Source organism: Tympanuchus pallidicinctus, unplaced genomic scaffold, assembly GCF_026119805.1.
Source record: "Tympanuchus pallidicinctus isolate F22 unplaced genomic scaffold, pur_lepc_1.0 scaffold22, whole genome shotgun sequence".
Classification (NCBI taxonomy): Eukaryota; Metazoa; Chordata; class Aves; order Galliformes; family Phasianidae; genus Tympanuchus; species Tympanuchus pallidicinctus.
Genome location: NW_026294739.1, coordinates 11,887,094 through 11,899,822, shown reverse-complemented (window position 1 = coordinate 11,899,822; position 12,729 = coordinate 11,887,094). Strand labels below are relative to the sequence as shown.

Sequence of the window (12,729 nt, the reverse complement as noted above, 5' to 3'; positions counted from 1 at the left end):
TCCCGCGGAGCCCCGGCCGAGCTCGGATCGCCGCTGTCGCGCGCGGCGCGCACGTGCGGTGCCGCCGAGGGGCGGCGCTCGGCACCGGGAGCCGCGCACCTGTGGCGGCGCGCCTGCCCCGAGAGCGGCGGAGCGGCCGCAACGGAGGAGTTGCGCCGCTGCCGCCGGGCGCAGCGTTCCCCGCGGGCCACGAGGGAGCCGCCCCGGGCGCCGGCGGGACAAAGCGGCGGCGGCGGGGCTGAGGGGGGCCGGGCCGGGCGGCCGCGCACCGCCCCTTTAAGGCGGGCGCCGAGCGCTCACCTTGCCTCCTCCCCCCCCCGCCCCGCCGCCTAGGTACCGGCCCCGGGCCGCTCCGCGCGCTGATTGGGCGGCCGCCGGGCCAGGTCACGTGGGAGGGGGGGGCGCGCTCCCCCCCAGCCTCCAGGCCGCCATTTTGGCTGGAAAGTTTGGAATTTCCGAGCGGCGAGAGCGGGAGGCGGCGGCGGCGCGCGCCCAGCCCCGCCCGACCCGCAACAGCCGCCCCGCGCCCGGCCCGCCGCGTCCCCGAGCCGTTCCGCTCCCCGCGGCGGGAGCCCCGAGCGGAGCCGCCGGGAGGGTCGTTCGGTCGCTCGGCGGGGCGGTGGGTCGGGCGGGGCGCTCCCCCCGCGCCCGGCCGGCAGGGGGTGCGCGCCGCTGCCACCCCGCGCCGGGTCGGGCCGAAAGTTTGCCGGACGGAGCCGCCATGCCCGTCAGGAAGCAAGGTGAGCGCCGCGCACAGCCGGGCCGGGCGCGGTCCCGGCCGCGGACAAAGGGACGGGCGCGCCGCGCGGGGCGGTCCGCGGCGCGGGGGTGGTCGCGGTCGCCCACCTGTGCCGCCTCAGCGAGTCTCGTGTCCGCCCGCAGATACCCAGCGCGCCCTGCGCCTCCTGCAGGAGTACCGCTCCAAGCTGAGCCAGGCGGAGGACCGGCAGCTGCGGAACTCCATCGAGCGGGTCATCGGCATCTTCCAGAGCAACCTCTTCCAGGCGCTGATCGGTAAGCCGGGTTCTCGTGTGCTGCCGCCTGCGGTGTCGTTGAGGGGAGGCGGTTTGCTGTATTGTCGGAGCCCTTGTGCCGCCGCGCTCACACACGTGCTGTTCCGATCGGCCGGTTTCTGTCATACTTTGTACGAGTTTTCTGCCCGGCCTGGAAGCGACCGGCTGTGCGGCGCCTCTCTTCTGGGCTGCGCTGTGCTGTGCAGCCGCGTTTTCCACGTCTGTTGCTATGGATTTGAACAATTTATGGGGAATGTGTTCTAGTTGTGAGTCCGCGTGTCAGTGCCTAACGAGTGAGCTGAAGTGGTTTTGCTCTTAATTAGAAATTGGACAAATCTCCCTTCTGAAGGATCCCTAAAAATGCTGCAAATTGCGTGTGTCACAAGCAGTTAAAGTGAATGGAAGGAAACCTCTGACTTTGCAGGTGGCTGCACCAACTTTTTCTGCACAGTGAAGTGCAGTTAAAACCTCACTAATTCCCAAGTTCAGAGTGCTTTTGGTGCTTTTTCTCTGGAACTGTTAGTGTAAATATTGCTGAAATCCTTCTGTGAAACTTTGAATTTCCTGCGCATCTCTTAGAAAACAAACAGAGCAAAATAAATAAGCAGATTGTAAACACAACTTGCAGAATTGTGGCTTTGCAGCTTCTGCAGGTTTCTTCGTGAAATTGGTCATCACTGTGTGTGAGGCAGCTCAGAGTAAAAACTTCTTCCAAGTTTCACTTCCTTCCCTTTTAACAAAGTAACTTGTATCTAAATTGCTGTTAACATTGTAGACAGTATGGGTTTACTTTGCAGTTAGGCAGTTTGCAGCCTATGTAGCCTATCTCACAGGTCCACTACTTTTTGGCCTTGTATCTTTGAATTTGTGTTGTGGTGGAAACATGAGGAGGGACAGAGCGTTGCTGCACTTGAAGAGCTTTCTCCTGGAGCATTTATTTCATCTCCAGGTAGGTTTTCAGAAGTTGGTCTTCTTATGGGACATCTCCCATGTGCATTCCTGAAAGGTGATTGTGCAGATAGGTCTGTTCCCATAGGACACCCCCAGAAAAGGCTTACTTGCAGGAGCTCTGTGCATTTCAGTACTCAGTTGATGCTGAGCAGCTTCATGATGAGGATCTGTGCACCTCTATGTGTTGTGTTGCTGAATGACATTGTTGAAGTTTTGTATTGGAAGCTTAATACTGTGATTGTGCTTCTTACTTATACCAAGGAAATCTTGGTGTTATTTATTGAATGAGGTATGAGTCAGTGGCATGGAAATGGCCTTTGGTATTGTAACCTGCAAGACACACTTTATTCTAAAAGCCGTATCTGGAGCCAGCTTGCCTCTGTAACTTAGCACTTGGCAGTAGCATTCTTCAATGGGGGCTACCGTGTGGCTGCTGGAGGGCTGCATGGCCTGTTTTCTGATCTGTCAGAAGTTCTGTTGTAGCCGTGGGGTCTTTGCTTCTGTCCCGTTCAGCTGGTCTCAGCATGCACAAATAGGTGTTGCGCTGTTTGAGAGCATTAATGTTAATTTCACATTTAGTGGTTAACTGTGTGATTGCTTGTTAAGGAGCATGTGTTTGTGCTCCAAACTGTTTCTCTGAAACGTGATGGTAGAGAGTAACTTCCCAGGAACTGATGCTGTCATCTTCACTATTCTTCCCTTAACCTGCTCCTTTCCATGGAAATGAGTTGGAGGAGTACTTGCTCATGGCAGGCTGCTCCTGGATGCTGTGCTCCTGGCTACACCTTTATGCAGTGTGGCTACTGCCTTGTGCCCCCTGGGAGGGGGTCAGCGCCCTGCAGGGAGGAGGGGGCTGCCTGGAAAAAGTGCTCCATGAGAGATGGCTGCATTGGCTGGGAAGCCTTTGAGTCAGTTCCTGCCTGTCCTCTTGTGGCAGAGATTTGGGAACAGCCTGGATGAAGCTGTGCTGCAGGTTGGACTTACCTTGAATGCTGTGCTTGTCATCATCTTGCTGCTGATTTTTCAGGTGTGACTTTTAGAGGAGTTGTGCTGTGTCTCCAACTTAAATATTCACAGCTGCACACTGACAGAAGCTTCCAAGCTCAACTATGAATTTATTTTTCATGTAGGTGCTTCTTCTGGAAAGCTGCTTCTAGTTTCTGCTGTTTTTAACAGTAGAAAAAAAGTAAAACAAAACCTCCAATGAGCACAAATGAAGTTACTTTCATTCTACTTTTCTTCTTGCTTTTATTCTGCCTGGTTGCTGCTGTATCTCCAGGACCCTCCTGTCCGTGGTAGGTAACAATGTTTGTGATGGCTCCAGTCAGGATTTGCTGTCAAATTCATCTTTTTTTTTGGTGTGGTTCTGAACCTGGCAAGCAAATACTGTTCTTTCAAGCAAAAAATAGTCGTTACTTTATGCACAGGAGTGTATCTTCAACTCTATAATGGAAGACATCAGTATTCTCTTCCAGAAATACTGAATATTCCATCTATTTATTTTAACAGGAAGGAATTAAATGGTAGGTTCTTTGTGAATTTCAGTTTGGGTACTGAAGAGTAAGTGATATTCTCACATCTGAGAACTTTTTTTTCCTCACATTATACTTTCCTTTAATTCCTCCAACAAATTCTAGTTTCAGCAATCTTACAAACTTGACCTGCTTCTTAAATATAACAAACTGGTTTAAAATGAGTTGAATTAAGGCAGTGGCTGCTCAGTGTGAACAGTGTTAGAAAATTGACATCATCACATCGATGTTATTTCTGTAAGTGAAATAACTGCAGTAATTTATATTAGTAACAATATCAGAAACCAATTGTCAGTGACCTTCCTTCAAAGAGTCTGAAAAAGCCACTCTTTGCTTTTCTGTGTTCTGTAATGTGGAGTTCCCATTTTATTTGCTTCAGCCAGCCAAGTATAATGATGTCTGGTGCTTTAATTAAATGGATACTAGCAGCCTTTAATTAAAGCCAGCTTGAGAAATAGTGTTGTTTTTAAGTAAAACTCCTATTTTACTGTGTGAGGATCTAGTGCTATCTTTTCTACCTGTTGATTTCTTTCTTGTTAAAAAAGCTTGTTATTGATATCCTGATAACTGATACAGTGAGTTAGGTTATTAAGTGGCCACAGTAAGGCATCCACGTAAGGAGGGATGGCATATGATTTCATTTCATTTTGGTGCAGAATTTGGTATTTATTTTGAAATAATCAGATCATACTTTTACAGTTAAGTCCCTAGGGCTATTTAGCATTATTTTTACAACTGCATCTGGAGGCCTTTTTTTTTTTTTTTTTTTTTTTTTTTTTTTCAAATGATGAAGTTGACTGGGAAAAGCTGAATGTGATGAATATCGTTCATGTGAGCCACCTAATTTATTTAACTTGGAGCCTTTCCGTGTGAAGATGTCTGGTGTAATTATGTGCTGAATATTCCTGGCACTAAATATCTAGCGTGGGAAATCTTGCAGACAAAATGGAGTGGTTTCTGTGGCCTTTGCTGAACCAAGAAACTCTTATCCCAGTGAATGTGAAGGTGCTCTTACCCACAATCTGGATTGATGAACACTATGAAATAGTGTTAGAAATGCCACTGATGTTTTTACACACCGGAGGAGTAAGTCTCATCTCTGAAATGTGATGACGGCTGATGGTTGCAGTAAGGTAAATGCCTCATTCAGGTTTATCTGATTGGGGCTGAAACTTCTAGGAATTTAAAGCAGCTGTAGCTCTGTCCACATTGCCTTTCTAGGCTGGTGAAGGGAACGGTCCTATGTTTTAGGCTGATGTAGGCTCAGTGCTCCTCAAGGTTGGGACCATGTGGTGCGGTCTGACCACGCGTGGTCCCACACTGAGTTCTCTGTGACTTTGGGGATGCCGTTCTTGTTCTTTTACCTCCCTTTCAATTATTTAACTGGTGTGGAAATACTTTACTAACTAGCTAAATTCAAGTCTGATGCAGTTAAAGCTGAAGCTTTTCTTCATAACTGAAACCAAAAGTACTTGCTCTTGAGGAAACTTCAGTATCAGCTTGTATTTCAGTGATATGGTTAGTTAATAGAACACAGGCTGTGATGACACAATCAACTTTTCAAACTCGCGCATGCCTCAGAGAGCTTCAGTGCTGGGTTTGTGCCCTGTGTCAGTCTGCTCTGAGGTAAGGTGAGTGAAGCTGCTTGTGAGCTGCTTCCTGACTGAAGTGCAGCTGAGGCACTGCATGGCCTGGTTCAGGGTTAGCTGAAGAATATTTTCATTGCGGATCTGGGAATTCTTGACAGTAACTCAGGAATCTGGTTAGATAGTGAATAGTGCTTTTTTATTAGATGGAAGTTCAGGGAAAATTAAATCATCATTTGTGTTGGATATACCACTGAAATTGTAGATGCTAAATAGGGTATTTTTAGAATGGAATCTTAACCTTGCTGCATTTTTGTGCTATTTTGTTTTTTTTTTTTTCCTTCCCCTCCCCCCAAGGGCTGGGTATATCTTTGCTCCTATCTAAGACTGAAAGATCCATGGGTGCAGTTCTTACAACTTTCAGGTGTTTATCTGCTGTCCAGAGCAGCGTCTCGAGGATGCGCTGCAGTTACTGAGTGCAGTCCCCTTCCTTAAGCTTCAGGACAAGGTGCTTTGTTTCAGCCTGATTGGACATAGCATTGAGTCTTCAAAAGTAGTTAAGGACTTGATTATCTGGATTTGGATTGAGAGAGTACAAAATGAAGTTTGCTTTATGTCTGGAGGTGTGGAACATGAATTCAGCTGTTACTGTACTTTTTCCATGTAGTTTGTAGTTGCCTAAGAACCCATTTTTCGGAAGAACTTCATGCTGTCCTTTTGAAGGAATGCAATGATGAGGGAAACAGACCCTCATTGCTCCTCCTCCTTAAAGAACTGCCTGTCATTTTGTATGTATGCAATACAGCTTGAGAGTGTGGAAAGCTTTGGGGGTGTTGTGTGTGTGCTGCCTGTATTCCTTCTCTTTTGATGTTTCAGTGCTTACTGTCCTGCGTGTGTTTGTGACAGTGCAATGGGATTAGGAGCTGCTTTTGGCAGCCCAAAATAGCATGGAGGACTAGTGTAAGTTGAGCAGTTATGGGTGTGCAGAGAGAGTATTGTGGCAAAAGATTATCCCTGTGGTTATCCCAACTGTGTATTCAGTTCTGAATCGCTGCACTGTAGAATCTGTCAGTCACAGTATTACTGTCTTTGCTGGGCTACCATCACAAGGGGTTATTGAGCAGTGGACTCTGTCAATAAATGGGTGTTTTTCTGGAGGCCGAGAAGAAAGCTGAACTTCAGAATTACTGCTACAGTTTCCAGGTTCTGGAAAAGTTTCTTCTGTCCAGTGCTGCAGCTGGAATTCTGTGAGCCTGGTGATGTGGGGCTTGTCCTGGGGGCTTGTCCTGGGCATCCTGTTGCCTGTGTTTTGGGAGATGGCACTTGCTTTGCAGGTGGGATGAATCATTCCAAGAGGCTCAAAATCTGACAGCTGCTGAGCTGTTTCCTTGCACAGATGGTTCCCTGAATCATAACTAGGCCGAACTTGGAGGGATTTTAAGATACTGTAGAGGGCTGACAGTAGAATCACCTCCTTAACTTTGTTCTCTAAGGTAAGGGAGGCTGTAGGGTTGTTTGATAAAGCTTTTACAGGGATCTTGTTATGAGCAAGTATCTTCCCAACAATGTCCTCAAAAAACCAGTTGCTTTGGTTTGAGATTAAAAAGACAGTTGGTCTAGGACAAAGATACAGTGAGGAAGGCTTGTGGACAAATGGTAAAAGTATTGAAAATTTGAATCCCAAGTTCAGAACCTTGTTTTAGAGCTTGGCTGCAGGGAGTGTACAGGTGTTGCTTCTGGGGGAGATGTTGTGTGTGGTGCTGCCACTGTCAGTTACCTTCAAGTCTATTAGCTATTATTAGTGAAAGAGGAAAAGGCAGAGCTGTGCACCTGTGTGAGAGCTCAGTTCAGATGTTTGAGTGAGTGTATCCCCTATATCCCTCAATTGTTTTTCTTCCTTCCCAGAGTTCATTCCTTTGGAGGAAATCCTGGTCAGTTCTGTATTGGCTCATCCTACAATTAGAAGTTACTAATAGCTCTTCCTGCATGAAGTTTCTATTAGCCTGACAGTGCTAAATACACCCTTTTAAGAAAAAAGGCACAGTTATATTGGTTGCTAATAGTTTGGAACTGCAGTTAAGTTATTTGGAGAGAATGGGTAACTGAGAGTTTGTTTCGGGTTTTTTTTTTCTGTCTTGGGTTGGTGAGTAAGTACACATGAGGTAATGTTCAATAGGAAAGAGCGTGGACAGCCAGGGGGGTTTTGCCAACTTTTAGCTGAGTGATGACCATTTTAAATTCTTTAAGTTTTTCCTCCCTTAATTTTGAATATAATCCCTGTGGGATTCTGAAGGAAAACTGGAAAGAGACCATCTGAAAGTATGCTGAAGAAGCAATTGGAGAGCAAAGGGGAAAATGTGAACAGTTTGGAAGACATAAGCTGACAGGCTGGTGAGGAGTTTGACGTGGCTCACTGCAAGCATCAGCCAGAGGAATAAGGGCAGAGAGCTGGATCTGAGGTTCGATGACAGCAGTTTCAAATGAGTGCAAATTAAGCTGCATTTATGCTATTGAAACAGAAAATAATACTTCTGGAGTTTGAGGGCTAGAAGTTAAGTGTGTGCAGAAGGGTTAAAGCTTGGGGCATAGCCACCAAAACAAGCAGAATGGTTGAGGAAGAGGAGTTGGCTGCTGCAGCTCAAAGTCTATAGAACAGGACATGTGTGGTGGGAAAGCTGCACTACAACTTGCATTTTTCAAGATGTGGTGCATAGCAATAGTCAGCATGTGTTTAAAAACAAACAACTCTAGGAAGGGGCTTTACAGGCATTACCATGAGTCTGGTTTTCACTTTTTGTTGTATAAATATGAATGTTTCTGCTGGGGATGAAGGATGAACACAAAGAGAGAACACTCACCTGACTCTGGTTATTGGTTTGGCAAATGAATGTGAAGTTTCTGTTCGCATTTTTATTTTCTTGTCAGTTATTAATAATTCATTTTCCAGGTCTCGCATTTGGGTTTACTTAGCTTGAGACGTCAGATGAAGTTAGGATGCAGCATTGTGGCTCCTTTAGAATTATCAGGAACTGCCTTGCACCTGAGGAATGAAAATCTGTAGCATTGGTGGACTCTTTTGCCTGATCTGACAGTAATCATAACTCCACTCACATTTTGTCTATCCATTATGTAGGGCTGCTCAGAACTTGGCAGAAGCCATACGTCTCAAATAGCTCTGAACTGAAATAACATTTTGACCTTTGTTTTCCTTTCTACTAGTTTTAAGTCTTAAGTTTTAGGTGCTTCAGCTGCTTTAGCAGGAAGCCCTAAGTAAGGAAGACACCTTTATTTTTTTTTTCCCCCTAGGGAGGGGGATAGAGACCATTGTAACTTATAATGGGATGACACATCTTCCTGGACAGCCTACATAGATGGTTGAACTGTTAGCAGACTTATTCGTTTTTGAAGCATGTATTTGGAAAAATCAGACGTTTGCATCTGCTGTACTTGGATGAATAAAGGTCTTATAAGAAGCAGGCCAACGGGAGATGATGGAGGAAATATTCACTTAAAAGGATCTTCAGGTGAAATATTAAAGTGAAATACAAGTAAGTCAATTTGTGAAAGAATTCATAAGCTCCTTGATCACTGCAAGCCTGAGGGACCATGGTTGAAAATGCTGTGTGCTCTGAAGTCTGTATTTTGTCGCTTTCTGACCTTGTTTGGCCAAAATGGGTTTGTTCTCTGCCTGGATGTCTGCTAGGAGGGAAATACTTCCTTGATGTCAGTGCAGAGTGGAACACACAAATGGTTGAGAACAGATTTCAAGGCTCTCATTCTTTTATGCTGCTTTGGTGAGACCTAGACTGGGGAGCTCATTAAATGCCTGTTTTGAACTCCAAAGACTCGATTTCTATGTATTGTGAGCATGTAGGAATGCTGAGTTAATGCTAGGCTGTAGGGTATTGCTGGCCATTTTCTAAATTGTAGTGGCTTGTGTTTTTGTAGTTGATATAAGCCTCTCAATGAGTGGGCAAACAGAAAAAGAAGTAGGAAACCAGACATAAGAGAAAATTATCAGTTGTTACTTGGAAGGGAGGTTCAGTGACTTCCAATTCACGCGTGGTTCTCTGTTACTCAAAAATGGTTATGGGTGACCTTGAAAGTTGATGAGCACTGAGACGACAATCTTCAGATGACCATTTGCTTATTCAGATTAATAAGGATAAGTTGCAGAAAGGCAACTGAGACTGGGAAGCTAAATAGCCTCTGAAAATCAGTGCAAATAAATCTGAAATGATGCACAGCAGAGCAAACAAACCAAACTTACTGCTAGAGGCTCTGAGTTAACCATCACCCACCTGGAGCTGATATGAAAACGTAAAGAGCTCCATGAAAATGTCAGCTCAGGGCAGTTGAAGTTAGACTGATGCTGATTATTACACCCACTGTAAAAATCCAGGTTGTGCCCAGATCTCTCATATAATACAATGCTTTGGTCTCTTCCTTTTTAGTGGCCTTCAGAAGGATGGAATAGAAATAGAACAAGATGGAGAAGTAACAACTTGGTGACAGGAGTAGGAGGTGGCTCCTGCAGAGAGAACAGCAGAGATTGCAAGTTAGGACAGTGTAGCCTAAAAAAGATAGAGGGATGAATATAAGGTCTGCACAACTGAGGGGCATGTAGGAACGTAATTAAGGACGTACTGTAACTGGTACTAGGCAAGAACTAAGTGGATTCAGATGAGTTGGATGCTGAGTATGCTGTCTGCTCCAGGGAGTGCTTGCAGTGAAGAATCACAGAGTCACCAAGGTTGGAAAAGACTTCAAGATCATCCAGTCCAACCATCCCCCTGTCACCAATAGTACTCACTAAACCGTGTCCTTCAACACAAAATCCAAATGTTCCTTGAACACCTCCAGGGTCGGTGACTCCACCACCTCCCTGGGCAGCCCATTCCAGTGCCTGGCCACTCTTTCAGAAAAGCAGTATTTCCTAAGGTCCAGCCTAAATCTCCCCTGGCGCAGCTTGAAGCCATTCCCTCTAGTTCTGTCATTAGTTACATGAGAGAAAGAGGCTGACCCCCAGCTCTCTACAACCTTCCTTCAGGTAATTATAGAGAGCAGGAAGGTCTCCCTTGAGCCTCCTCTTCTCCAGACTGAACAATCCCAGCTCCTTCAGCCACTCCTCCTAAGGCCGGTGCTCCAGACCCCTCACCAGATTTGTTTGAAAAACAGAAACAGCAAACAAATATGCACTTGTTAAATAAACTGTTGTTTGTGCACAGTGGTGTTAAGTATATTGAAATTGAATCTTCAAGTGAGTGTATAATTAATATTGCAAATACAGATGTCATTAACTTGTGTGTACTGTGATAAGCTTACAGCTCGTGTAGAGTATGGCTTAAGGGCAACAGTTGGCTGTTTTACCTGCACGGTGTCCATTGTGGTCTGTCGTAGTACCGTGTGTCAGTGTTTTAGTCCACAAAATGTTAAGTTTGTGTGGAATTTCCTGGTGTTTAGTTAAGGAAAACCACCTATAACCCCCAAATAGCCAAAATGCTTAGAGGGTAAAAACGGAAAGCCTAAGAACAGTGAGTTACTGTGATCATTAAATGACTTTCTAATTAAAAAATAAAAAAAAGTGCACCAAAAATAGCTCAACACATTTTTGGAAGTAGTAAATGCCTGTGTTTTTTTGGCTCTCTCCCTCATACCGTAACATTAAAGGTTTGCTACTAGGATTTTTAAATAAAACCTGAAGAACAACAATAAATAAAGGATTCTGGTGAGTTGTTTCATACCTGTCAGAAAGCCAAAAACATTGTACTGGTTCTTGTGCTCCTGCCTGTAACAGGCTCAGTGAAGCCTGGAAACAAAACTGCCTTTAAACTGTACAGTCACTACTAAAATGGTGAATTTTAGCACTAGTTTTGTTTTGTGACATTGCTCTGAAAGCAGAGACCGGCCTCTTCTCAGGGAGGGTCTGCCCTTCTGAGTACCGACAACGTCAGTGGTTTGCAAATATCTACTCTGGAGAACTTCCCTAAACTAAGCATGCCATTAATTTTCTTGCATTTTGGCTGTTAGATCACTTCAGAGTAATTTCTACCTGCTTTCAAAAGAAAAGGGCAAACAGCGAATCCTTTTTTGAGAGCTTTATGAAAGCACGCTTGTCCCAAAGCTTACGTTACAGCCCAGGTTTCCATTGAGGGCCCAGGAAGAGAACTGTGAAGGTGAGCTGTCTGTAGCAGGAACCTGGCAGTTGAAGTCTCAGAAATGGATGCTGACATCAGGCATACCACAGTTAAATTTTACCATAATCCATTGTAATATACGGCTTAATTTTGGGATGTTTAGGCAGTATACCAATCTAATTATGATTTGGTATGTCAGTGCAACATCCAGCTTTACTCTTTATCACTTATTGGCTCTTTGGCTCTTTTGAAACTGTGCAGCTACTTGTAAGTGTCACTCAGCCTCACTGAATGTTTTCCTTCTCGTTACAAGTTGTGCCCACTTCTACTGGTCTCTGACTTGAATTTTCCTTTTTTCTGTAACTTAGTTTTTGTCTTGTTTGATTTACAAACACTGGGAAGTAATATGGAAGGGGACAAGATATGAAAAAACATAGCTGGAAGGAGGAAATCATAAATGTAAGTTAAAAAAAAAAAAAAAGTATTTTGCTATCTACTGTCTACAAGAACAAGGAAAACAGCAGAACTTTTCATTTGAAAAGTGCGTCTTCAGATTAAAATGACTTCATTGGCTATGTCAGGTGTGTTCACACAAGGAAATATCTTTGTGAGCTGACGCACAGCAATAGACCAGATAAAAACATTTAATAGCTTGGATTTAGTACTGCTTGAATTTCTGACTTCATGGAATACAAGCATCCGGCATTCAGTCCTTGTGCTCTTAGTGCATTGAGATGCACAGACTGCCAGGCTGTGCTCAAAAGTGCTCACCGTCAGCATTCTGAATAGCCAGTGTAAATGGATGTTGGGATTTATTTATTTTTTAAGAGAAAGAATATTTTCTAGCCATTAAATTCTGAGGAAATTTTGTTACTTACTTGGAGCAAGTTCAGGATAAACAGAGACTAATCCTGATAGTAGGTTGCATATGTATATATTGGTAGTAAATATATGGTGTCCTTCAGAGATGGAGAAATAGTGTATGGGAAATAAGGTGCTTTTTGAAGCAAGTCATTCTGCAGTACACAATTGGCTACCTCAGCTGGCAGTGAGACTTAGAAGTACCAGAATTGAGAGTAGATGCCCTAGATTTCTGCTGTAAAACACTTGCACAAATAACCCCTTCCCATAAATAATGTAGTAGTCTTCATGTCCTGGTTGATGTGGATTGCTGCTATAGAATCAGCTCCAAACGTTGCCTATTTCAATGTACAAAGCAGTGTATCGGGAGGAAAAAATCTTTACTCACTGCACTTGATTGATGCATTAATGTTAATGCAGCTATGGGAGCTAATGTGAAGGACAGAGATACAAATTGCCTTTAAATCTGAGGTTGGTTTGCTCCTGCATATCTAGGTCACTTAATGTCTTCTGTAGCCCTTGCTTTCTTCCAATCAGCAGTGCAAAGAGCAAGTGTAACTTTAAAAATTAATGTAAGCAGTTGGTAGGAATTTCTCTTGCTAAGAGAAAAGCTACAAATGGAATTTGAGGATTAGAGTTTTCTGAACAT

The 12,729-nt window shown here is 44.7% G+C and overlaps 1 protein-coding gene across 13 annotated transcripts in view; it reads left to right on the top strand.

Annotated features, from left to right (window-relative positions):
* The first annotated feature begins 635 nt into the window (after positions 1-635).
* The window catches only part of DLG1 (discs large MAGUK scaffold protein 1), a 131,174-nt gene continuing 119,080 nt past the window's right edge, over positions 636-12,729 (top strand). For all 13 annotated transcript variants that reach the window (XM_052686800.1, XM_052686805.1, XM_052686797.1 and 10 more), the window contains exons 1-2: positions 636-740; positions 883-1,014. In XM_052686800.1, coding sequence (XP_052542760.1) covers positions 722-740; positions 883-1,014 — 151 coding nt within the window. In that variant the 5' untranslated portion in view covers positions 636-721. The remainder of the gene's footprint in view (positions 741-882; positions 1,015-12,729) is intronic.